Here is a 27,230-nt window from a genome sequence, read left to right on the forward strand (position 1 = left end):
AATATTTAAAGAATTAACGATATGTGGAACAGGGACCCAAAGTGAATACATGATGTTGGGAAATGATGCCATAGATGTGTTTAATGCATGGTTACCATAAACTTTCAGTTTGTAACAAAACACAGTATTTGTGACGCATGATTACATGCAGTACAATGTTTGAAAAGTATGCCTGTCAATCAATTAAAAGAAGTCATGAAGAAAAAAAAAAAAAAGCCCCCTGTATAGCCTACCCTGTCTTAAACATGCTCAGAACACAACATTAGTTGAGCTCATGTTGAGCTACCTAACACAAATCCTGTTTTATAACAAAGTATTGAATATCTCATGTAATTTATTGAATACTATACTCAAAAAATGGTTGTGTGTCCGTTGTTTACCCTTGCGATGGCATGACTGACTGGGACCTTCCCCTCACTGCCCAGCACCATGGGAGGGTATCCTACATATTGGTAGCCTAGGAGAAGTTCAAAATTTGAAGTACACTTCCTACGGAATGTATATTGCTTTTACACTGCCATAAAGTTGAAAAATATTTAACTTAAATCATCAATAGTTGGGGACCATCTGTATCACTCTTTTGGTAGTGGAATTACTGGTTTATTTTATGTATGTTTTGGTTGAAAGGGTTTTCCTGAGTGTTTGTTACAACTTATACTTCCCACCAGTAGTGTTTAAGAGTTTTTCAGTTGCTCTACTGCCTCACCAGCCCTCTGTTGCTGTTCAGTCTCGCGTTCCTATCTGACTCTTTGCAACTCCATGGACTGCAGCACACCAGGCTTTCCTGTCCTTCACCATCTCCTGGATCTTGCTCAAACTCATGTCCATTGAGTCAGTGATGCCATCCAACCATCTCATCCTTTGTCATCCTCTTCTCCTCTTGCCTTTAATCTTTCCCAGCATCAGGGTCTTTTCAAATGAGTCGGCTCTTCACATCAGGTGGCCAGAGTATTGGAGCTTCAGTATCAGTCCTTCCAATGAATATTCAGGATTAATTTTCTTTAGGATTGACTGCAGTCGATCTCCTTGCAGTCCAAGGGACTCTCAAGAGTTTTCTCCAACACCACAGTTCAAAATCATGAGTTCTTTGGCACTCAGCCTTCTTTGTGGTCCAACTCTCACATCCATACACGACTACTGGAAAAACCATAGCTTTGACTGGACAGGTCTTTGTCAACAAAGTGATGTCTCTGCTTTTTAATATACTGTCTAGGTTTGTCATAGCTTTTCTTCCAAGGAGTAAGTGTCTTTTCATTTTTTTTGATCCATTCCAATCAGTGCGTAATGATATAATATTGTGGTTGTAGTTTATACTTATCTGATGGCTGAGTTCTAAGGATTATGGACTATTTGAATATTCTCCTGTGAAGTACCTTTTCATTCACTTCCCATTTTATTCATTTGGATTGTCATCTATGGATTTGTAGAAGTTGTTTTGAATTCTAGATGTGAACCACTTATCAGTTATGTGTATTGCAGATATCTTCTCCCACTCTGCCTTTTCACTGTATTAATGGCATCTGTGGACAGACACTTAAAAAAAAAAAAAAAAAGACACTTTAATATATATTCATATAGTCAAAACTAATCCTTTTCTTTATAATTAATTCTTTGTGTCTTATTTGCAAAGTCTTTGTCTGTTATATCATCATGAAAACATTTTTCCCTAGAAACTTTATTATTTTGCCTTTAATATGATAACATCTAGAATTTATTTTTGTGGTTAATGAGGTAGGGTCCATGTGTTTTCTTCACTTATTATCTACTTGACCATCTCCATTTATGGAAAAGACCCTCTGCTTTGCAGTACTGCCTTTATAATAAATAAAACAGCCATATATGCCTGGGTTTAACTTTGGACTCTCTTCTTTGTTCCATTGGTGCATTTTACTATCTGTGTACAATTATAGTGTCTGATTATAAGTGTATAATAATATATCCTATATTGGGTACAATAAGTTAACCTACTTGTTCAAGTTTATTGTGGTTAACCTTGGTCATTTTCCTTTCCATGTACATTTTATTGGCAGTTTATCAGTTTTTATGGAAAACCTCCAAGGATATTAGTGGAAGTACATTAAATCTATATGAATTAATGTGGGGTTAAATTGATATCTTTATAATACTGAATCTTCCAACTCAATGAACCTGATTTATCTATTTTCTGAGATTTTCTTTACTCTCTTCCCATAAAACTTTAGTTTTTTTCTGTGTGTAGAGGTCTTGCATATCTATAAACTTTCAGTTATTTTAATTATAGATTTCAAGTTATTTTTTGATGTTATTATAAATGGTATTTTAAAATATTACTGTTTATAGGCATATAAAAATATAGACCTTGCTAAATAACTTCATTTATTTCTAATACTTTGTTGAATCTTCTGGATTTTCCATCTATACAGTCATACCATCTATGAATAATTAAAGCCTTATTTCTCTCCAATCCTTATACTTTTTTTTTTTCCTTTTCCTTTGCTTATTGCACTGGCTAGGACCTCCACTATGATGTTGAATTAAAGTGGTCACCGCAGGCATCGTTGTCTCATTCCTTATCTCAGAGGTAAAAAAGTGTTCAACATTTCAAAATTAAGTATGATGTTTGCTGTAGTTTTTTTTTTTTTTTTAATCTCTATCAGTTTTGGAAATTTTCTTTCTACTCCTAGTTTGCCTGTGAATTTTTATCATGAATAGAGTTTAATTTTATCAAATGCTTTATATTAATTTTGAGGTGATCATATGATTTTTTTTAATACTATGAATTACATTAAAAAAAAATGTTAAATCATCTTTGTGTTTCCAGAATAATCCCAGTTTGGTTTTGATGAATGTATCCTTTATTATATTGCAGGATTCAACTTTTTTTAAAAGTTTTTTCTTTGCTATCTATGTTTATCAATTGAATTGGCCTGTAATTTTCTTACAATGCTCTTGCAAAGTTTTGAGCAAGGTTGTGCTAGACCCACAAAAAAAAACTGAGAATTGCTGCATCTTTTTCTATTCTGTGTAAGAGTTTAATAAGATTGATACTTTTTTTTTCTTTGAGTTGGTAGAATTTGTTGGTAAAGCTGTCTGGACCGGAAGTAATTTTTTTATGGGAAGGATTTTTAGTTCCAGTTCACTTTTTAAGTAATCATTTTCTTCTTACATCAGGTTTGGCACATTGCATTTTTTATAGGAATTTGTCAGTTTCCTGCTTGCACATCTTTTGACCTCAAGTTGTTATTTTTTTTAACTTTTTACTGCCTGGAGTATCTAATATTAATGCCCCCCTTTCTCATTCCTCAGGTTTATTTATTTCTTTTTTCTGTTTTCTGGATCAGTCTTGCCAGGAGTTAATCAGTTTTATTCAACTTTTCAAAGAATCTATCTTTGACTCATTGTCCAAGCTCTCTATGTTTCCCTTTTTAAAAAAATTTTTGGCGTGTACCACATGGCATGGGGGATCTTAATTCCTCAGTCAGGGATTGAACCCAAGCCCCCTGCATTGGAAGCGTGGAGTCTTAACTCTGGACCATCAGGGAAGTCCCTATGTTTGTTTTCTGTTTCATTATTATCTGTTCTGTCTTTTCTTCTACAATTTTTGGATGGTTTATTATTTCTTTTTTGAAATGGTTGGTTAGATGATTGATTTTTAGTATTTCTCTTATATATATGCAAATTGAGCCTGTATGTTTTCTAAATAAGGTCACATTCACAGGTGAACATCTCCTAATTACTTTCTTCATCTGTGCTTTATTTTTTCCACTATAATATATGAACTTGTGCTACATGAATTTTTCTAGTTAATTTTTTGGCTTCTTGTATTTTTACTTTTCAGTATTACTTATTTTTTCCCCCTTATTTACAATTTCCCTGATTTTATTTTAAACTCTTGAAGGGCATGGAATGTGCCTCTTCCTGTCCTTTCTCAGCATAAACCCTGGTCTGTATTGGTTAAATGTTAAATAAATGTTAGTGAAAAAAACGGATGTGCAAAGAAACTGAATTAAGAATTTGCCTTTCTGATTTCATCACTGTTATTTGTTAACCAGTACTTTAGATTTTTCTTACTTGTCCAAACTTTCCGTGTATTTTCTGTTTCTGTGAATCTCTTTGCTTTCGTCCTTCTTCCTATAGTACTCATTCTCTGTTTGGAAAAACTCAGCTTTAGAAAAATTCTACCTTGCCTAAATAAAATCTAGCTCAAGTTCTACTGCATTTCCACATATTACCAAGTAAAATTAGTAATCACCAGTTTGCAGTGGCACCCCGCTCCAGTACTCTTGCCTGGAAAATCTCATGGATGGAGGAGCCTGGTAGGCTGCAGTCCATGGGGTCGCTGAGTCAGACACGACTGAGTGACTTCACTTTCACTTTTCACTTTCATGCATTGGAGAAGGAAATGGCAACCCACTCCAGTGTTCTTGCCTGGAGAATCCCAGGGACGGAGGAGCCTGGTGGGCTGCCGTCTATGGGGTCCCACAGAGTCGGACACAACTGAGGTGACTTAGCAGCACTTTGGGCTTGGCTGAAGAAAATGTTTCAACTTTTCTCCTTCTACACCCTTCTCTCATTCCTTCTCCCATTCCTTCTCCCAGGTTTCTTTTTCATCTTTAATTATGGTGACTTTCATAAAGGTGATATAACCCAGTTTGCCTTGGAATGTCTGGGCTTACAACTGTGTTTCTGGCATAGTCAACAATAATACTCCTCCACTTCTTTTCACTCTAAAAGATGATCACTCTACCCCACATCCATTGCCTCACATGTCGTATTTTCTATTCTAGATTCTCAGCTCTTGGAAGTCTCAGGCTGTGTTATGTTCTGTGTTACAATGTTCTTAGTCGTGTCCAGCTCTTTGCAACCCCATGGACTGCAGCCCACCAGGCTCCTCTGTCCCTGGGGATTCTCTAGGCAAGAATACTGGAGTGGGTTGCCATTTCCTTCTCCAGGGGATCTTCCCAACCCAGAGATTGAACCCAGGTCTCCTGCATTGCAGGCAGATTCTTTAACGTCTGAGCCACAAGGGAAGCCCACGTTATAATACTTAGTACTTAATTGGAGTGAATGAAATGCAATAAGTATTTGAGCTCTTACCATGTGCCATACATATTTGTAGTTTTTCCATATTAGCTCACTTACTTTTTCACTTATTACAACCTAGATTTGTAATATCTAAGCACTTGCCCCAGTGTTTTTCACTTATAGCAGCCTTGCAAAATGTTAATTCTGAATCAGTTCAGCTGTACAAATTCTTTATGCTTATTTCTCAGCTACTAGTGGGACATGGGGAGAAAAAAAATCATATAAGCACACAGATTGGTGTCACTGTTAATCAGGCTTTAGCTTCAGTTGGACCTTAGACAGTTTTTCTAACAATTCTTTTGGTTTAGTTAGTGCATGCTCCATGAAGCTAACGCCTGATTAACAGTGGCACCAATCTGCGTGCTTATATGATTTTTTTCTCCCCATGTCCCACTAGTAGCTGAGAAATAAGCATACAGAATTTGTACAGCTGAACTGATTTAGAATTAACATTTTGCAAGGCTGCTATAAATGAAAACACTGGGGCAAGGGCTTAGATATTACAAGTCTAGGTTGTAGTAAGTGAAAAAATAAGTGAGCTAATATGGAAAAGCAATATAATGAGAAAGACTAGAGATCTCTTCAAGAAAATTAGAGATACCAAGGGAACATTTCATGCAAAGATGGGCTCAATAAAGGACAGAAATGGTATGGACCTAACAGAAGCAGAAGATATTAAGAAGAGGTGTCAAGAATACACAGAAGAACTGTACAAAAAAGATCTTCATGACCCAGATAATCCTGATATCGTGATCACTCACCTAGAGCCAGACATCCTGGAATGTGAAGTCAAGTTGGCCTTTGGAAGCATCACTACGAACAAAGCTGGTGGAGGTGATGGAATGCCAGTTGAGCTCTTTCAAATCCTAAAAGATGATGCTGTGAAAGTGCTGCACTCAATATGCCAGCACATTTGGAAAACTCAGCAGTGGCCACAGGACTGGAAAAGGTCAGTTTTCATTCCAATCCCAAAGAAAGGCAATGCCAAAGAATGCTCAAACTACCGCACAATGGTACTCATCTCACATGCTAGCAAAGTAACGCTCAAAATTCTCCAAGCCAGGCTTCAGTAATATGTGAACCATGAACTTCCAGATGTTCAAGCTGGTTTTAGAAAAGGCAGAGGAACCAGAGATCAAATTGCCAACATCCGCTGGATCATGGAAAAAGCAAGAGAGTTCCAGAAAAACATCTATTTCTGTTTTATTGACTATGCCAAAGCCTTTGACAGTGTGGACCACAACAAACTGGAAAATTCTGAAAGAGATGGGAATACCAGATTGCCTGACCTGCCTCTTGAGAAATCTGTATGCAGGTCAGGAAGCATCAGTTAGAACTGGACCATGGAACAACAGACTGGTTCCAAATAGGAAAAGGAGTACGTCAAGCTGTATATTGTCACTCTGCTTATTTAACTTATATGCAGAGTACCTCATGAGAAACACTGGGCTGGAGGAAGCACAAGCTAGAATCAAGATTGCTGGGAGAGATACCAATAACCTCAGATATGCAGATGACACCACCATTATGGCCAAAAGGGAAGAAGAACTTAAGAGCCTCTTGATGAAAGTGAAAGAGGAGAGTGAAAAAGTTGCCTGAAAACTCAACATTCAGAAAACTAAGATCATGGCATCTGTCCCATTACTTCATGACAAATAGATAGGGAAGCAGTGGAAACAGTGACAGACTTTATTTTTCTGGGCTCCAAAATCACTGCGGATTGTGACTGCATCCATGAAATTAAAAGACACTCCTTGGCAGAAAAGGTATGAGCAACCTAGACAGCATATTAAAAAGCAGAGACATTAATTTGCCAACAAAGGTGCATCTAGTCGAGGCTATGGTTTTTCCAGTAGTCATGTAAGGATATGAGAGTTGGACTATAAATAAAGCTAAGCACCAAAGAATTGATGCTTTTGAACTGTGGTGTTGGAGAAGACTCTTGAGAGTCCCTTGGAGTGCAAGGAGATCTAACCAGTTCATCCTAATCCTTTAGGATTCAGGACTGATTCAGGATCAGTCCTGAATATTCATTGGAAGGACTGATGTTGAAGCTGAAACTCCAATACTTTGGCCACCTGATGTGAAGAACTGACTCATTTGAAAAGACCCTGATGCTGGGAAAGATTGAGGGCAGGAGGAGAAGGGGATGACAGAGGATGAGATGGTTGGATAGTATCACCAACTCAGGGGACATGAGTTTGAGTAAACTCTGGAAGTTGGTGATGGACAGGGAGGCTTGCTGTGCTGTGGTCCATGGTGCAGCAAAGAGTCGCACACGACTGAGTGACTGAACTGAACTGACTGATTGTGTGCTCCATGGTTTTTTCATTTATTTCGGCTGTGATGTGTCTTCCTTGCAGCGCCTAGTCTCCTTGTTGTGAGACCTGGACTTCTCTCCTTGAGGCGCGTGGGCTCAGTAGTTGCAGCAAGTGCACTCAGTTGCAGTGTGTTGGATCTTGGTTCCCTGACTAGGGATGGAACCAGGGCCCCTGCTTTGGAAGCTCACAGTCTTAACCACTGTATCACCAAGGAAGTTCCATTTAATTTTTTCTTTAAGATTTTACTAAAACCTTATTAATTATGTGATAAGTCATGTTTTATAGGTACTGAAACAAGGTATTGAAGTACCCAGGGTCACACTGTAATAATTTAGAGATCTGTGTGTTATTGAACATAGGTTACTCAGGCTCCAAAGTTCTCTTTTATTCCATCCTGTTAACATTCACAACTTTTATTCTGATTCACAAAGTATTACACTACTCAACCATAAGCTCCATATACTTACTTAGAGATGCTTCTTTTAAAAGTAAGTTTGAGATTTTCAGATTATTAAGGTTTTTATGTATGACTTACAGTTGAAGTTAAAGTAAATTTAAGGACCAGAAGTAAATTCATCAGTATTGTTAAAAAACAATACCATTGGTTGAACATTGTTTACTGTTGATTATAAGTTTTATGGTTGGAATAACAGTAAAGTGAAAATCCCTCAGTCGTATCTGACTCTTTGCAACCTCATGGACTCTAGTGTACAGTCCATGGAATTCTCCAGGCCTGAATATTGAAGCAGGTAACCTTTCCCTTCTCCAGGAGATCTTCCCATCCCAGGGATCAAACCCAGGTCTCCTGCATTGCAGGCGGATTCTTTACCAGCTGAGCCACAAGGGAAGCCCAAGAATACTGGAGCTGGTAGCCTATCCCTTCTCCAGTGGATCTTCCTGACTCAGGAATCGAACTGGGGCCTCCTGCATTGCAAGTGGATTTTTTAATCAACTGAGCTATCAGGGAAGCATTAACAGCTTAAATGCCACCTTTTGCAAAGCTTTCTCTGATCCTCTGGACTATTGCAAAAGGCACTGTCTCTTTTTATTTATATGACCTGTGGTAAGTCTTTTAACTTTTTTGGTTCTCAGTCTATCATATGGAAAAAAATTACCTATGTACCTTACAGAGAGCCCAGGTATAGAGTCATTGAAGTAGGTTAGTTGATCTTTAAAAGAAACAAAGGCAGTGTAACGGAGCAAAGAGAGTCTTTTCAACAAGTTATCCTGGAACAACTGGACATCCACATACATTTTTTGGTTGTGCATGTGGGGATCATAATAATGGTATATATAAAAACTGACAGTTTTCAGGAATATGCAACTGTAAGGTGTTCATAAAATATGAAAACTGAGTCTCAAAGAGATTGACTTTGTCCCATTTTCTGCCTCCCTTTACTTAATACTTACTACAGTAATTCTTTAACTACGTTGGTTTCTATAATCCTTTAATCGTTATTTCCTTCTTGACTAAAGTCTGTAGTCTACCATTGAAATCATTTATTTGCCTGAACATCAGCTGCTTGCTCATCTTTCTTCTGATTGTGCTAGCCTGGTAAAACTCTGAACCAAACTGAATTCTTTTACTCTTTGCCGTCTCCATTTATCCACTTAGGCAGCTGAATACTGATTGATGTCACTGTAATTCAAGATTAGTAAGTATGAGTGGCTCTTGGTACTAGTCTGAAATCATACATTTTTCTAGTAGTGGTTCTCAAACTGTTTGATCTGGAACATTTTTGTACTCTTAAAAAATTGTTAAGGACTACAGAGAGCTCTTTTGTTTTATTTTGCTCTAAGGCATGTTGGGGGAGAAGGCAGTGGCAACCCACTCCAGTATTCTTGCCTGGAAAATCCCATGGACAGAGGAGCCTGGTGGGCTGCAGTCCATGGGGTCGCACAGAGTCGGACACGACTGAAGTGACTTAGCAGCAGCAGCAGCAAGGCATGTTGGATCTTAGTTCCCCTACCAGGAGTTCAACCTTGAGTCACCTGTATTGGATGGCAGATTCTTAACCACTGGACCACAAGGGAAAATCCTGCGATCGATTTTGAGTTAATTTTTGTGAAGGGTGTAAAGTCTGTGTCTTGACTTATATTTTTGCATGTGAATGTTCAGTTGTTCCCGGATCACTTGTTGAAAAGACTCTTTGCTTCACTACATTGCTTTGTTTCTTTTAAAGATCAATTGACCTAGTAAAATGAATCTATTCCTGGGCTCTGTTTTGTTCTGTCAGTCTGTCTGTTCTTTCACCAATGTCACTGTCTTGATTATTCTGTCTTTATAGGCAGTTTTGAAGTCATGTGGTATCAGTCTTCTGACTTTGTTCTTCAGTATTGTTGACTAATCCTGTGTCTTGATTTTCCGTAGACATTTTAGAATCAGTTTGTCGATATCCATAAAGCAGTTTGCTGGGAGCAAGGATTGTGTTGAATCTGTAGATCAAGATGAGAAGTGACATCTGGACAATATTGACTCTTCCTACCCATAAACATAGAACAAATATTTTTATTTAGTTTTCTTTAAATAGATCTTATACATATTTTGTTAGATTTATACCTAAATATTTTCTTTGGGGGTGCTGATATAAATAATATTGTGTTTTACATTTCAAATTCTATTTGTTCATTGCTAATATATAGGAAAGCAGGTGTATCCTACAGCCTTGCTATAATTGCTTTATCAGTTTGAGTTTTTTGTTGATTCTTTCTGATTTCCTACATAGATGATCATGTCATTTGTCATCAGTGTTTTATTTCTTCCTTTCTAATCAATATATTATTTATTTCTTATTCTTACTACATCATGTGATGTTGAAGTGTTAGTCACTCAGTTGTGTCTGACTTTTTGGGACCCCGTGGACTGTAGCCCACCAGGTTCCTCTGTCCGTGGAATTCTCTAGGCAAGAATGCCTGAGGGGGTTGCCATTCCCTTCCTCAGGGGATCTTCCTGACCCAGGGATAGAACCCAGGTATCCTGCATTGCAGGCAGATTTTTAACCATCCGAGCCACCAGGGAAGACCAGTATGATGTTGAAAAGGGACGGCAAAGGGTACATCCTTGACTTGTTCCTGATCTTATCATGAAACCTTCTAGTTTCTTACTAGAAGCTTCTCGTGTTAGCCATAAGTTTTTTAGATAAATGTTCTTTATCAAATTGAAGAAGCTTCTCTCCTACTTGAATATTCGTTTTTATTGGTGAGTAGCATTTCATTGTACAGATATTCCTCAATTTCTTTATTCATTCATCTCTTGCTGGACATTTGGGGTGCTTCCAGTTTATGACTGTTAAGTATGAAGCTGCTATGAACATTTGTGTGTAAGTCTTTGTATCAATACATGCCATTTTTTCTACTGAGTAAAGATAATGGAGTAGAGTTGGTGAATGATACAGTGCTTATATGCTTAAGAAACTGCCAATGAGGTTGTCCCACTTTATAGTTCAACCAGCAGTGTAGGAGAATTTGTTTTTCCACATTCTCTCCAGCACTTGGTGGTGTCAACTTTTTTGATTATATCTACTCTGATGTGTAGTGGTATCTTATTGTGGCCTTAGTTGCATTTCCCTGATGATGTTGGACATCTTTTCATGTGCTGTTTGGTGATGTGTCTGTTCTAATCTTTTGCCCATTTTTTATTGACCTGTTTGTTTTACGTTTATGGAGTTTTGAGTATTCTTTTTATATTTGGATTCAAGTTCTTTATCAGCTATAAATCCTTTATCAGATATGATTTGCAGAAGACATTTTCCCATTAAGTGACTTAAGAAGTGTCTTCTGAAGAGCAGAAAATTTAAATTTTGATGAAATATACTGATTGTGCTTTTAATTACATATCTAAGAAAATAGTTGCCCAAGCAGAGTGAAATTAAAAGACGCTTACTCCTTGAAAGGAAAGTTATGACCAACCTAGGTAGCGTATTCAAAGCAGAGACATTACTTTGCCCACAAAGGTCCATCCAGTCAAGGCTATGGTTTTTCCTGTGGTCATGTATGGATGTGAGAGTTGGACTGTGATGTAAGCTGAAAACCGAAGAATTGATGCTTTTGAATTGTGGTGTTGGAGAAGACTCTTGAGAGTCCCTTGGACTTCAAGGAGATCCAACCAGTCCATTCTGAAGGAGATCAGCCCTTGGATTTCTTTGGAAGGAATGATGCTAAAGCTGAAACTCCAGTACTTTGGCCACCTCATGCAAAGAGCTGACTCACTGGAAAAGACTCTGATGCTGGGAGGGATTGGGGGCAGGAGGAGAAGGGGACGACAGAGGATGAGATGGCTGGATGGCATCACTGACTCGATGGACATGAGTCTGAATGAACTCCGGGAGTTGGTGATGGACAGGGAGGCCTGGCGTGCTGCGATTCATGCGGTTGCAAAGAATTGGACACGACTGAGCCACTGAACTGAACTGAACTGAACTGGAGGCAGAGTCACAAAAATTTACGTTTGCATTTCTATATTAATTTTAGCAACAGCCTGTTTTTCATAAATGGGTATATTGGCTTTTGACTGGGATTATATTGAATCTGTAAATCAATTTAGATAAACTAATGTTTTAAGAATATTGAATCTTCTAACCTCTGAACAAGTATGCCTTTCCTTTTATTTAGGTCTTTAATTTCTCAATTTTGCAGTTTTAACTGTACCAGTGTTTTACAGCTTTTGTCAAATTTCTCCTTAGCATATCTTTTTTTTTAAATGCTAAACAGCAATGTTTAAAATTTTTTCCTAGTTTTTCGTTGCTAATACATAAAAATACAGTTAATTTTTGTGTATTGATGTTAGATCCTATATAAGTACTATACTGTCGTTGCTAATCACCCTGTTGTAGTAGCTTTTTAATAGATTCCATCAGATATTCTATAAACAGAAAATTGTGTTTTCTGCAAATAAAGACAGTTTTACTCTTTCCTAATCCAGATACCTTTTATTTTGTTTTCTGGCCTGATTGTACTGGCTAGAATCTTCACTATTAGCTTGGGTAGAACTCAGACAGACTGCCTGGCTGTGTAGGGTCTCTCTGTCTCTAGTGTTGGCCCTGGAATTCACTCTGAGTGGTAAGCTGAGGCTAATCATCAGGCTCACTGGTGTGTTTACTGTCTCTCTGGAATCATTATGGTTGTTTCAAGCCTGAGGGTAAATCTTGTTACCCTTCCTTGACTAGACTCAGAAGTATGTATACTCTTCAGTATTACAAATCTAGTCCCATCAGGCTTTTATTTTATCCTCACCGTTCAGTAAGAGAGTTGCTAAATTCATAGGTTACTTATTAGGCCTCATTTTTGGCCTACACAGCATTTGGGGTAATTGATAGCTCTCTCTTTCTGTATACTTGCTATACTTATTGTGCAGGATATACTTTTTGGTTCTCTTCCTTCTTCCCTGGCCATGCTTTTGCCATCTTCTCTTTTGAGTTCTATTCAACTTCCAGACCTTTAAATATTTGAATGCACCATGAGTGCTTAGTCTTTGTGTTAATACTCTGTAATGGTTTCATCCAGTCTCATGACTTTATATACCTTTTATAGGTTGATTACTCTGAATTTACATCTTCAGTCCATCAGTTCGTCCAGAACAGCATACTTTTATGTATCCAGCTGTTTATAAATCTTGTCTATTTGGTTGTGAGATAGGTATCACAAACTTAAAAGCTGCACTTCTGCAGTCTAATCCTTAAAAACACTCGCTAGTTCTCACTTTGGTAAAAGGCCAACTCCATCATCTCACTTATTCAGGCCATAACTTGGGAGTAATTTTGGGTTCTCTGTTTATCTTAGACCCAATATTTGGGTCCATCACCAAAAAATCCCATTTGCTCTGCTTCCAAAATACAATATATCCAGAATCTGACTACTACTTAACACTACCACTTTGGTGGTGGTTGTTGTTCAGTCACCCAGTCATGTCCGACTCTTTGCAAACCCATGGACTGCAGCACACCAGGCCTCCCTGTCCCTCACCATCTCCCAAAGTTTGCCCAAATTCATGTCCATTGCATCAGTGAACCATTTTGGTTAGGGTGCTCCAAACCCCATCTTCTCTCTCCTTTAACAAAATGTATTCTTACCTGGGGTCCTTGTCCCTTTAAAAGGTAAATTAGAGTATATCATGTTTCTGCCAAAAACTTTTCTAGTCGTTTTTCAATTTATCAGGATTAATAAAAGCCAAGTTATACAGTTGTATAGCCTGGTCCCCTGCTATTGCTGTGGCCTCATTTCCTGCCATTCTTTCTCTTGCTTCACCATAGGGATACTGCAAGGTTCTTTTTTCTCACTATTTCACCTTTTTCAAATCCTTGTTCCAATATTATTTTAAAAAGATCTTTTGTCACTCTGATCAGAAAGCTGTGGTGCTATCCTAAAGTAATATCTGTACTTTTACCTTCCTTTATTTTCCTCCATAGTTCTTAATATCTGGCATCTATTTATTTTCTTGTTAATTATGTCTTTCCAGTTAGATTGTAAACCCCTTAAGGACAGGGATATCTTACCTGCTCGGTACTGTTCCCAGCACCTAGAACAGTGACAGTGCCTGCAAACAAAGTACATACTTAATACATACTAATACATTAGTGTCTTGAATTCTCTCAGCCTTTTTTGATATGTGATCCAGGTTTTTCCTTAGAATGTAGGATCTCCTATGATCCCAAAGTTAGAGAGATTCTTTTATATTCTAATAGTATTTGAGTTATCAGTTTATAATATAGTTCTCACATTTTGTTAGTCACTTGGCTCTACTATTCTGTGCTTATTTCTGAGTGTTTGGGGTTATTGTTAAAAAAGATTTTGCTTATATTTTTGAAGTTGACATGTCAAACCACTTATCAGTTTAAAACCTACTAATTCAGACTAATTATTGAATGTATTGGTGTAAAATTTAATTTATCTAAATGCTTTTTAAAAAATATTTATTTGAGTCTTAATTGTGGCATGTGGGGTCTTTCGTTTGGTGTGTGGGCTTCTCTAGTTGCAGTATGCAGACTTCTGTAATAGTTGTGGCACGTGGTCTGAGTAATTGTGACTCATAGGCTTAGTTGCCCCATGGCATGTGGGATCTTAGTTCTCCCACCAGAGGTTGAACCCACGTCCCCTGCATGGCAGGGTGGATTCTTAACTGCTTAACCTTAACTCCAGGGAAGTCCCCATCTCAAATGTTGAGTGTGCTGAAATGATTGAGGATACCTAGATGGTCTGATTTTGCTAGTCTCTTGAAAATACCTACTTATTTCAGTTGTTGCTTTGAAGAAGCAATTCTAAATTCTGAGAAGTCTGAAAGAATCCGTACTTCAGAGATATTTGGAGATGTTTATATAGTTAGACACAGTACAATCAATAAATGTTTCATTTGTATATTTGCTTATACTTATTTTGTAGATCTAACATTTGGAAGATCCCAGAACTAAAATATCCAAGATGCATGACATTTTTTGTAGGTTGAAAAGTGAGATGTGGTAAAAGATAATATTAAAATATCAAAAAGGATAGCTGTAAAGATAGATTTGTGATGACTTTTACTTCTTGGTTCTTTTCTTGGATGGTTGCCACTTCATTCATAATTCCATTTCAATCACTTTAATGTGATCTCTATTATAAATCTCAAGTCTTTTTGTTTTTAAAAAATCGATATAAGTTCCATGTGTTATTATATTTTCTTTTTGTCAGAAGCTTATTGTTCATATATATATATATATATATATATATATATATATATATATTTCCTAATTACTTGTATCCTATGGGCACTTTGAAGTCTCACTGAATTCAAATACACATGAGTATTCAAATATACATGAAAATCCCAAAGAGTTGTTTTTTTCTTGATTGTAGTGTTTTCATGGGAGCCACAGATAGGGGAATAGCAATCCTCTTTATCTTTGAAAAGATAATAAGTTTAGTTAATTAATTACAGAACTTTTTTATTTGGTTTATATCAAATTGATATACAGAGCAGAAACAACATCGTATCTTAATCATGCCTTTCCTTGGCCTCTAGAGTGTGCAGTAGCCAGGATATGACAAAGTTAGGGTCTTGCCAGATAGGATACATTCAATTCTTTGCTGTTCTTAGCCTCTTTATATTGTAGACTTTACATAACCATTAATGAGGAACATACTTCAATTAATTTAGATCTTTAGTAATAAACAGTTGCTTCTCCAGTACTCTTCTGGTCTCCAGTCACACACAGCTGCAGATGGGAAAGTGGAAGGAAGAAGTAGGCTCCATGTTTGGGAGATCTTAAGTAATGAGCATTCTAATATTGACCTTGGTCTAAGAACCACAATGGAAAATCTATTTCTCCATGGTTTTAAGATTCCATGGGGAAAATCTTCTTCAGAAGTGGCTTTTAACTTTTGGGTTTAGTCTAGGTTTGGAAATATATTAGACACTTTTATTTGCAAGCAACAAGAACTAACTTTGGCTAACTGAAACACAAACAAGGAGATGTGTCCTTGGAAGCTCATGGGATCTACTGCTACTGCTAAGTCACTTCAGTCGTGTCCAACTCTGTGTGACCCCATAGAGGGCAGCCCACCAGGCTCCTCCGTCCCTGGGATTCTCCAGACAAGAACACTGGAGTGGATTGCCATTTCCTTCTCCAATGCGTGAAAGTGAAAAGTGAAAGTGAAGTTGCTCAGTTGTGTCCGACCCTCAGCGACCCCATGGACTGCAGCCTACCAGGCTCCTCCATCCATGGGATTTTCCAGGCAAGAGTACTGGAGTGGGGTGCCATTGCCTTCTCCGCATGGGATCTAAGGGAGAGCCAAATTATCAATACTTTCAGGGTAATGTAAATCCTTGTGTAAAGATTTAAGGGTTGAAATAAACAAAAATTTATACCAGATTTACTTTTGCAGAAAGCAAAAAATCCTCAGAATGTTTCTGTAGGAAAATTAGACAGTAAAAACCACTTGTAAGTTCCTAGAAATTAAAGTGGAAAAGAAAAACCTGACAGTTACATTAATATTTGTTTACAAGTAAAATTGAACTCATTAAAAATAGCCCTTTTTAGTTTTTTGGTCAGTATCTGCTCCAGCTCTTTGATTATTAGAGAGGTGTTTTGTTGTTGGTGGTCAAAGCTGTCAACTTTTTCCTTGGTGGTTTTTCTGTCTTTGTTATGTGGAGAGTAATTTTCCCCTTTTAAATATTGTAAAATATTTTAAATGTATTTTCGATTTACTCGATCCACTTTTTCTTTTTCCTATCTTCCAAGTATTATTCTCTTTAGTAATGGTGCCCCATTAAGCCATGGTTCTTTCTTTTTTCAAAAACTTTTCTTTGTTAAAAATTGAAGTATAGTTGACTTGTTAGTTTAGGTATACACTATAGTGATTTGATATTTTTATAAAATATACTCTATACAAAGTTATTATTCAGTATAGATTATATTCCCTGTGTTGCACATTTTATCCTTGTAACTTATTTATTTTGTAGCTGGTAGTCTGTACCTCTTAAACCCCTTCACCTGTTGTACTATTCATCACACCCTCTCCTCCCCTTTCTCCTATCTGGCAAACACTCATTTGTTCTCTGTGAGTCTGTTTTATTTAATTTTTTAGGCTTCATATATAAGAACAAACGTACAGTATTTGTCTTTCTCTGTCTTATATCACTAAGCAAAATATACCCTCCAGGTCCGTCCATCTATTTTGTCACAAATGCACAGTTTTATTATTATTTTTTTAAATAACTGAGTAAAATTCTGTGTGTGTGTGTGTATGTATATTTGTATTACATCTTTTAGGGGTTGTTTCTTTATTTTGGCCATTGTAAATTAATACTACTTGAATATTGGCATGCATCTATCTTTTTAAATTGGTGGTGTTTTTTCAGATAAACACCCAGGAGTGCAATTGCTAGATCATATTGTAACTCTGTTTTTAACATTTTGAGCAACCTCCATATTGCTTTCTGTAGTGACTACCAATTTACCTTTCCATCAGCTGTGCATAAGGGTTCCTTTTTCTGCACATTCTCACCAATGCTTGTTATTTTTTTGTCTTCTGAACGATAGCCATTCTGACAGGTGTGAAATGATACCTCATTGTGGTTTGTGTTTGCATTTGATAATAATGATGTTGAGTATCTTTTCACATGCCTCTTGGCCATCTGTTTCTTCTTTGGAATAATGCATATCCAGGTCTTCTGCCCATTTTTTAAATAGGGTTGTTTAGTCTTTTGATATTGAGTTCCAGTAGTTCTTTGTGTAGTTTGGATAGTAATCCCTTATTGGAAATATCATTTACAAATATCTTTCTCCATTCAATAGGTTGTCTTTTCATGTTGATGATTTCTTTCACTACGAAAAAACTTTTAAGTGTAGTTTGGTCCATTTGTTTATTTTTCCTTTTGTTTCCCTTCCCTGAGGAGACAGATCCAAAAAAATATTGCTGAGAGTAATTTCAAAGAGTATTGCCTGTGCTTTCTTATGGAGTCTTATAAGTTTTCAGGTCTTACATTTAGGTCTTTAATCTGTCTTGAGTGTATATATATGAATTTGTTTCTGTACTCTATTTTGTTCCATTGAGCATGTGTCTGTTTTTTATACCAGTACCATACTTTTCTGATTATTGTAGCTTTGTAGTATAGTCTAAAGGCAAGGAGTGTGATGCCTCCAAATTTTTTAAAGATTGCTTAGGGTGTTAGAGGTCTTTTGTGGTTTCATATGAATTTTAAGGTTATTTGTTCTAGTTTTATGAAGTGTGCCACTGGAATTTTGATGAAAATTGCTTTGAGCCTGTAGATTGCTTTGAGTAGTAAGGGTGTTTTAACAATCCATGAACATGAGATATCTTTCCATTTATTTGTGTCTTTTTCAATTTCTTTGATCAGTGTAGTACAGCTTTCAACATAGAGGTCTTTTACCTTCGTTAAATTTTTTCCTAGGTGCTCTTTTCAGTGGAGTTGTGTGTAAATAGAATTGTCTTAATTTCTATTTCTGATGGTTTGCCACTGTTTATAGAAATCCACCAGGTTTTGTTTTGTTTGGCCATGCATATGGCAGGTGGGATCGTATTTCCCTGACCAGGAATTGAACCCATGGATCCTGCAGAGGAAGCTTGGAGTCTTAACCACTGGACTGCTGGGAAGTCTGAAATCCACACTTTTGTATATTGATTTTGTAGCCTGTAATGTCACTGAATCTACATATTACTTCTCTCTCTTTTTTTGGTGAAGACTTTAGTAGTAGCATGTCATCTACAATGACAGTTTTACTTATTCCCTTCCAAATGAAATGCCTTTATTTCTTGTCTGATTGCTGTGGCTGGGACTTTTATTATTTTGTTACAGAGAAGTGGCAAGAGTGGGCATGCTTGTTTTATCTGATCTTAAAGGAAGAGCTTTTTAGCTTTTCACCATTGAGTATAATATTAGCTGTTGATTTGTCATTGTTGTATTCAGTCAGTTGTGTCCGACTCTTTGCGACGCCATGGACTGCAGCATGCCAGGCTTCCCTCCATCGTGCTCCATGCTTCACCATCTCCTGGAGTTTGCTCAAACTCATGTCCATTAAGTCAGTGATGCCATCCAACCATGTTGTCCTCTGTCACCCCGTTCTCCTCCTGCCCTCAGTCTTTCCCAGGATCAGGGTCTTTTTCTAATGAATTGGCTTTTTGCATCAGATGGTCAGAGTATTGAAACTTCTACTTCAGCATGAAGCCTTCCAGTGCATATGCAGGGTTGATTGCCTTTAGGATTGACTGGTTTGATTTCCTTGCAGTCCAAAGAACTCTCAGGAGTCTTCTCTAGCACCACAGTTCAAAAGCATCAATTCTTTGTCACTCAGCCTTCTTTATGGTCCACCTTTCACATCCATACATGATTACTGGGATTTGTCATGCTGCTACTGCTAAGTCACTTCAGTCGTGTCTGACTCTGTGCGACCCCATAGATGGCAGCCCACCAGGCTCCCCCGTCTCTGGGATTCTCCAGGCAAGGACACGGGAGTGGGTTGCCATTTCCTTCTCCAATGTATGAAAGTAAAAAGTGAAAGTGAAGTTGCTCAGTCGTGTCTGACTCCTAGGGATCCCATGGACTGTGGCCTACCAGGCCCCTCTGTCCATGGGATTTTCCAGGCAAGAGTGCTGGAGTGGGGTTCCACTGCCTTCTTCTTTATTATATTGGGATAGTTTCCTCTGTACCAAATTTGTCGAGAGTTTATTGTAAATAGATGTTAAATTCTTTCAAATGTATTTTTTGTGTCTATTGAGATGACCATGTGCTTTTTTATCCTTTGTTTTGTTAATGTGGTGTATCACATTGATTGATGTGCAAATATTGGACCATCCTTCCATTGTGGAGTACTTCTTGATAATGTGATCCTTTCTGTGTATTGTTGAATTGTTTGCTAATATATTTTTTAAATGTATTTACTTTTAATTGAAGGATAATTGCTTTACAGTGTTGTGTTGGTTTCTGCCATGTATCAACATGAATCAGAGGTATACATATGTCCCCTCCCTCATGAACCTCCCTCCCACCTCCCTCCACATCCCACCCCACTAGGTTGTTACAGAGCCCGGGTTTGAGTTTCCTGAATCATACAGCAAATTCTCATTGGCTGTCTGTTTTGCATAGGATAGTGTATGTTTCCATGTTATTCTCTCCAGTCGTCCCACTGTCTGCTTCCTCCCCCCACCCTGTGTCCATAAGTCTGTTCTTTATGTCTGCATTTCAGTTACTGCCCTGCACATAGGTTCATCAGTACCATCTTTCTGGATTCCATATATATGTATTAATATATTGTATGTTTTTCTCTTTCTGACTTACTTAGCAATATTGATTCTTACAACCCATAAACGTGGAATATCTCTCCATCTGTTTATGTCATTTTTGATTTCTTTCATCAGTATCTTACAGTTTTCTGTATATAGCTCTTTTGTCTCCCTAGGTAGGTTTATTCCTTGGTATTTATTTTGTTTGAGAATATTTGCATCTATGTTGATCAGAGATACTGGCGTGCAGTTTTCGTTCTTTCTTTTTTCTGTAGTGTCTTTTTCTGACTTTGGTATCAAGGGAAAGCTGACCTTGCAGAATTTTAGGATGTTCTCTGCTCTTCAACTTTTTGGAATAGTTTAAGAAGGTTAGATATTGACTCTTCTTTAAATGTTTGATAGAGTTTCCCTGTGAAGCTGTCTGGCCCTGGACTTCTGTTTTCTTGGAGGATTCGGATTACGGATTCCGTTTAATTACTAGTAATTACAGGGACTCAGCGGACATGAGTCTGAGCAAGCTCCAGGAGTTGGTGATGGATAGGGAAGCCTGGCGTGCTGCAGTTCCTAGGGTCGCAGAGTCAGACATGACTTGAGTGACTGAATTGAGCTGAATTAGTCTGTACAGATTTTCTATTTATTTGTTCCTGCTTCAGTCTTAGTAGATTATAATGTCTAGGAATTTATCCATGTCAGAGAGGGTTTCAATTTGTTGTCATATAACTAGCATTGTGATTGTTTGTTGTACTTCTGTGATGGTGGTGAAATGAACTTCTCTTTCATTTCTAACTTTATTTGGGCCCTCTTTTATACTTGAAGATTGTGGCTAAAGGTTTATAAATTTTGTTTATCTCTTCAGAAACCCAGCTCTTGGTTTCATTGATCCTTTCTATTGGTGGGTTTTTTTTGGTGGGGGGCTCTCTATTTTACTTATTTCTGCTCTGATTTTTATGATTTCCCTCCTACTACCTTTGGGCTTTGTTCTTTTTTAATTCCTTTAGGTGGAAAGTTATGTTGTTTGTGATTTTTTGTTTCTTGAGGTAGACTTATATATCTATAAACTTCCCTCTTGGAACTGCTTTTATTGTGTCCCATAGATGTGAGAAAGTTGTGTTTCTATTTTCATTTGTCTCAAGGTATTTCTTTTTTAATTTCTTCTTTCATTTCTTCATAGATGCATTTTTTGTTTTGTTTTTAATAGCATATTGTTTAGTGTCCACATTTCTATTTTTTCATTTTTATTCCCATAATTAATTTCTGGTTTCATACCATTGTGGTTAGAAAGGATGCTTGATATAATTTCAATTTGTTGAATTTATTGAGATATTTTTGTGGCCTAGCATGTGACCTGTCCTGCAGAAAGTTCCATATGCATTTTAAAAGAATGTGTATTTTGCTGCTTTGGATGAGATAACTATTCTGTAGATACTTATTAAGTCCATCTTGTCTGCATTTTAGACCAGTATTTCCTTATTGGTTTTCTGTCTGGATGATTTATCCACTGATAGAAGTAGAGCATTATAGTCCTCTACTATTACCATATTATTGTCAATTCTTTCCTTTATGTCTATTATTATTTGCTTTATATATTTAGGTACTCATCTATTCAGTTCAGTTCAGTCGCTCACTCATGTCCGACTCTTTGAAACCTGATGAACCACAGCACACAAGGCCTTCCTGTCCATCACCGTCTCCCGGAGTCCATTGTGTTGGTGATGCCATCCAACCACCTCATCTTCTGCCATCCCCTTCTCCTTCAGCTCTCATCTTTCCCAGCATCAGGGTCTTTTCAAATGAGTCAGCTCTCCATGTCAGATGGCCAGCTTCAACATCAGTCCCTCCAGTGAACACCCAGGACTGATCTCTTTTAGGATGAACTGGTTGGATCTCCTTGCAGTCCAAGGGACTCTCAAGAGTCTTCTCCAACACCACAGTTCAAAAGCATCAATTCTTGGGCGCTCAGCTTTCTTTATAGTCTAACTCTCACATCCATACATGACTACTGGAAAAACCATAGCCTTGACTAGATGGACCTTTGTTGGCAAAATAATGTCTCTGCTTTTTAATATGCTATCTAGGTTGGTCATAACTTTCCTTCCAAGGACCAAGCGTCTTTTAATTTCATGGCTGCAGTCACCATCTGCAGTGATTTTGGAGCCCAGAAAAATAAAGTCAGCCACTGTTTCCCCATCTATTTCCTATGGAGTGATGGGACCAGATGCCATGATCTTAGTGTTCTGAATGTTGAGCTTTAAGCCAACTTTTTCACTCTCCTCTTTCACTTTCATCAAGAGGCTTTTTAATTCTTCTTCACTTTCTGCCATAAGGATGGTGTCATCTGCATATCTGAGGTTATTGATATTTCTCCCAGCAATCTTGATTCCAGCTTGTGCTTCTTCCAGCCCAGCGTTTCTCATGATGCACTCTGCATATAAGTTAAATAAGCAGGGTGACAATATACAGCCTTGACGTATTCTGTTTCCTATTTGGATCCAGTCTGTTGTTCCATGTCCAGTTCTAACTGTTGCTTCCTGACCTGTATACAGGTTTCTCAAGAGGCAGGTCAGGTGGTCTGGTATTCCCATCTCCTTCAGATTTGTGGATCACAGTTTATTGTGATCCACACAGTCAAAGGCTTTGGCATAGTCAAGAAAGCAGAAATAGATGTTTTTCTGGAACTCTTGCTTTTTTGATGATCCAGCGGATGTTGGCAATTTGATCTCTGGTTCCTCTGCCTTTTCTAAAACCAGCTTGAACATCTGGAATTTCACAGTTCATGTTGCTGAAGCCTGGCTTGGAGAATTTTGAGCATTACTTGACTAGTGTGTGAGATGAGTGCAATTGTGTGGTAGTTTGAGCATTCTCTGACATTGCCTTTCTTTAGGATTAGAATGCAAACTGACCTTTTCCAGTCCTGTGGCCACTGCTGAGTTTTCCAAATGTGCTGGCATATTGAGTGCAGCACTTTCACAGTATCATCTTTTAAGATTTGAAAGAGCTCAACTGGAATTCCATCACCTCCACTAGCTTTGTTCATAGTGATGCTTCCTAAGGCCCACCTGACTTCACATTCCAGGATGTCTGGCTGTAGGTGAGTGTGAGTGATCACACCTTTGTGATTATCTGGGTCATGAAGATCTTTTTTGTGCAGTTTTTCTGTGTATTCTTGCCACCTCTTCTTAATATCTTCTGGTTCTGTTAGGTCCATACCATTTCTGTCCTTTATTGAGCCCATCTTTGCATGAAATATTCCCTTGGTATTTCTAATTTTCTTGAAGAGATCTCTATTAGGTACACATATGTTTACAAATGTTATATCTGCTTCTTGGATTGACTCTTTTGTCATTATATGATATCCTCTTTGTCGTTTGTCTATTCTGTGTGAACATTGCTACCCCATAAGCCATTATTCTTAAGGTTGTAAGGAGATATCCTTAGCGGTATCCTTTCCAGTTTATTTTGATGTCTTTGTCAGGTGAGCCTGCTATAAAAAACACTATAGACTGGTTGACTTAAATATCTGACATTTATTTCTCAAAGTTCTAGAGTTTGATAAATCCAAGATCAAGGTGTGAGCAGATTCAGTTCCTGTTGAAGACCCTTTCCTGACTTGTAGACAGCCACCTTCTTGCTTTGTCAGGGTAGACAGAAAGAGAGAGCTCTTTTCTCTCTTCCTCTTTTTAAATGAGGACACTAATGCCAGCATGTGGGCCTGCCTTCATACAAATATCATTATCCCAAGAGGCCCCACCTCCAGTTAGTATTCAATATATATATTTTGGAGGGACACAAACATTCATTCCATTATCCTATGCCTTCTGTATCTCTACCTGAGGAGGATGAATATGTTTATTTGCTTTTATTATGAACATTACTTATTGTAAGTGATTCTGACATCAAAGAAGAACACAGAGTGACAACTAAAAGTTATTTCTTTAATCTTTAGTAATTTCACTCCTTACAGTAACTGTTTATCTTCAGAACATACAAAAAATTATTGTCAGTATATATAGCATATGTGACTAATTTTTTTGCATTTAGATCTTCATTCCATTTGGTTTTGTGTGTGTATGTGTGTTTAATGTAAAGCAGGGATCTCTGTTTCCAAATATTTAGCTCTTGTCCTTTCATCATATCTTCACTAATTCATTATTTACATTCATAGAACATATTACATACCATATGCCATTATATATGTTGATCTGTTTATATATTTTAAGTTGCTTTAAGATACTAAGCTTTTTATTATTTCTACTTTAGTATCAACCCCCTCCTTACTGTGCAGTTGTGTGTATGTATGTCATGGTTTTCATTGCAGTTACATTGAATTTGTGTGCTAATATGGGGAGATTTGCCATCTATGTAGCATTATATTTTCCTTCTCATGACTATGACATGTCTTCCAATTATGCAGGTCAGTTGCTCAGGTCTGCAGGTTCTTTACAACATTATTTAAGTAGTTTAAATATTAATATTTTTACTAATACTGTTTTTTTCTACAGTAAATTTGTAAAGATTATCATATATTATAACATGTTGAATATATATTTTGTATACAGTTTGCATTCTTTATAAGCAGCTATGTTATTTGTTCTAATAGTGGTTTCCTTGGCCTTCTTCAGTTTTTCTAATAATAGATTTTCAAGATAATAATTTTGTGTGTTCTTTTTCTATTCATCCCTGTTTCCTTTTCTTGTCTCATTGCATGAGAATTTCCATTCTAAGTTGAATGATGATGATAGTGTACCGTCTTGTCTTCATCGTTCCTTAATAACATGCCCCCCCTTTAATTTTAGCATTGTGATGTCCATTGATTTAGAAGAATGTATTATTAAGAATTCTTTTTTCAATTGTTAACTTTTTAAAAATCCAGATAATGAACATTAAATTCTATTAAATATCCTTTTGGCTTCCAATGAGAAAGCCGTGTGACCTTTCAATGTGATAAATAGTCTAAAAATTCCTTACATTTTTTAATATCTTACTTAATCATTGTGTCTTTTTCTTTAAATACAGAGCTATATGTTATTTTATAATATTATATGAAATTTTTAATATTTATAAATTGCTTTTTCATTTGTGTATCTTCAGGTTTAGTATTAGGCTTATGATATCTTGCTAAAATACATTTGAATATTTTCATGTTTTATACTAATTACATTAAATTTTAAAAGCTTTGTAATTATCATATGGTTGAAAGTACATTTTTTGGACTTGATTTTTTTTTTGGTGGAGTGGTTAAAAAAAAGACAACTTTTCTTCCATAGCTGTTAAGTATGATCAATGTGAATTGTCAGTCCTTTTCTGTAATATCCTCAGTCATCTCTTGGATAAGAAAGTTAACTCTATTATCTATTTAATGTATTCATTTATGGTTTGTTTGTTTTTTTCTTCAAAAAAAAGTTCATGGAAATATTGTATTAAGTTTTTATTGTTGTTTAGAGCCGTTTGAACATGTTTAAACATTTTTCTTAATCATCTTTTAAATGATACCCCCAATGTATTTGCTATAAATGTTCTAATATACTTGTTAGTGAAGAGTGTCTTGCTTGAATTTAGTATTAATGAGCATTAATCCTGTGTTTCATAAAATGATTTATATTTGGCCCATTGCTTTTAGGAAGGAATCAGTATCATAAGGGTGAAGTTAGATGATTTTAACTTTCGTTTTTATGTTTTCTTGAAAAACATAAATTTGATTTATGAGATAGAAAATTTTGATTTCACGTTTATATGTTTGTTTGGGTTTTTTTTTTTTGATTTATGTTTTCTGGCAGTTGATCTGTATTTACCAGTGTGTTTTATACAGATTTTTGGTAGAGAAACCCTCCAAAGGAAGATACTTTTAGGATTTGGTTATCTGTCACTGAGTAACAAAATATCCTAAAGTTTGGTAGTTTTAAAACAGCATACTTTTATTATATGTCAGTTTCTTTGGGTCAGGAATCCAAGCATGACTAGCTGAGTTCTTTGTTTCAGAGTCTCTCACTAGGCTACAGTCAGGGTGTCAGCTAGGGCTGGGACCTTACCTAGTGGCTTGACTGGGGAAGGACCTTCTTTTAAGCTTACTGTTGGCCCAGTGTAGTGCTTTATCCACTGCAACACATACAGGTGATTATTTGATTCATTTAAGAATCATTCTTTGGGTCTTAAATCCAGCCCTGGAAGCATCTAACTCTTTTCAGTTCTTCCTGTTTACTCAGTCATTAGTGTCTATGTGTGTGTGTGCAGAAAACAGGAAGGGAGGGAATTTGATCATATGTTAGCATAACTTAGATTCATTTTTAAGAACTATGCTTTTCTATTTTCCTTAGGTGCCTTAGCTGGACCAATTATTGTGGAGCCACATGTCACAGCAGTATGGGGAAAGAATGTTTCGTTGAAGTGTTTAATTGAAGTAAATGAAACTATAACACAAATTTCATGGGAGAAGATACATGGCAAAAGTTCACAGACTGTTGCAGTTCATCATCCTCAACATGGATTCTCTGTTCAAGGAGAATATCAGGGAAGAGTCTTGTTTAAAAACTATTCAATTAATGATGCAACAATTACTCTACATAACATAGGATTCTCTGATTCTGGAAAATACATATGCAAAGCTGTTACATTCCCACTTGGAAATGCTGAGTCCTCTACAACTGTAACTGTATTAGGTACGTGTACTTGAATGTATATTTTGGTGGTAGTGGTGAGGATTATAGTAAAAATATTTTCAAAAACTTAAAATGCTTGAAATTACATATAAATGTAAATTTTAAATGAAAGAATTCAAATATGATTTTTCAATTTCTGTCATAAAACTCTGATTCTAGACTCTGTTTAAACAAAATCTTGTCCCTATCTACCTGTCCGTATAATGCTGTGTAGTTCATAGCTATTTTACTTTGTTCAGGAAAGATTGTTTTTTATTTACAATGCTAAGTGCTAATGTTTTTTATTTATAATACTAAGTGCTAATATTCTTTGATGTTTATTTCCCCTCAAACTTCAACCTTTAATTAAATTATCATCTTTAAGCTTTTGCATTTTGTTTTAATGACTGTGGTCTTAGAGCCATTGATGTCTTATGTTTGTTTTTCAAATCAGATTTTTATTTCTGCTGTTGTGGATTTGTGTAGCTATTTGAATCAT

General features: G+C 36.7%; 1 protein-coding gene across 4 annotated transcripts in view; it reads left to right on the plus strand.

The window, feature by feature from the left end:
* NECTIN3 (nectin cell adhesion molecule 3) overlaps positions 1-27,230 on the plus strand; it is a 146,069-nt gene that overhangs the window by 19,539 nt on the left and 99,300 nt on the right. For all 4 annotated transcript variants that reach the window (XR_009495017.1, XM_024994242.2, XM_024994248.2 and 1 more), the window contains exon 2: positions 26,411-26,752. Coding sequence is in view for 3 of the 4 variants with exons in the window: in XM_024994242.2 (XP_024850010.1) it covers positions 26,411-26,752 (342 nt within the window). In the remaining variant the exon portion in view is untranslated. The remainder of the gene's footprint in view (positions 1-26,410; positions 26,753-27,230) is intronic.

This window comes from Bos taurus, chromosome 1 (assembly GCF_002263795.3).
Source record: "Bos taurus isolate L1 Dominette 01449 registration number 42190680 breed Hereford chromosome 1, ARS-UCD2.0, whole genome shotgun sequence".
Lineage (NCBI taxonomy): Eukaryota > Metazoa > Chordata > Mammalia > Artiodactyla > Bovidae > Bos > Bos taurus.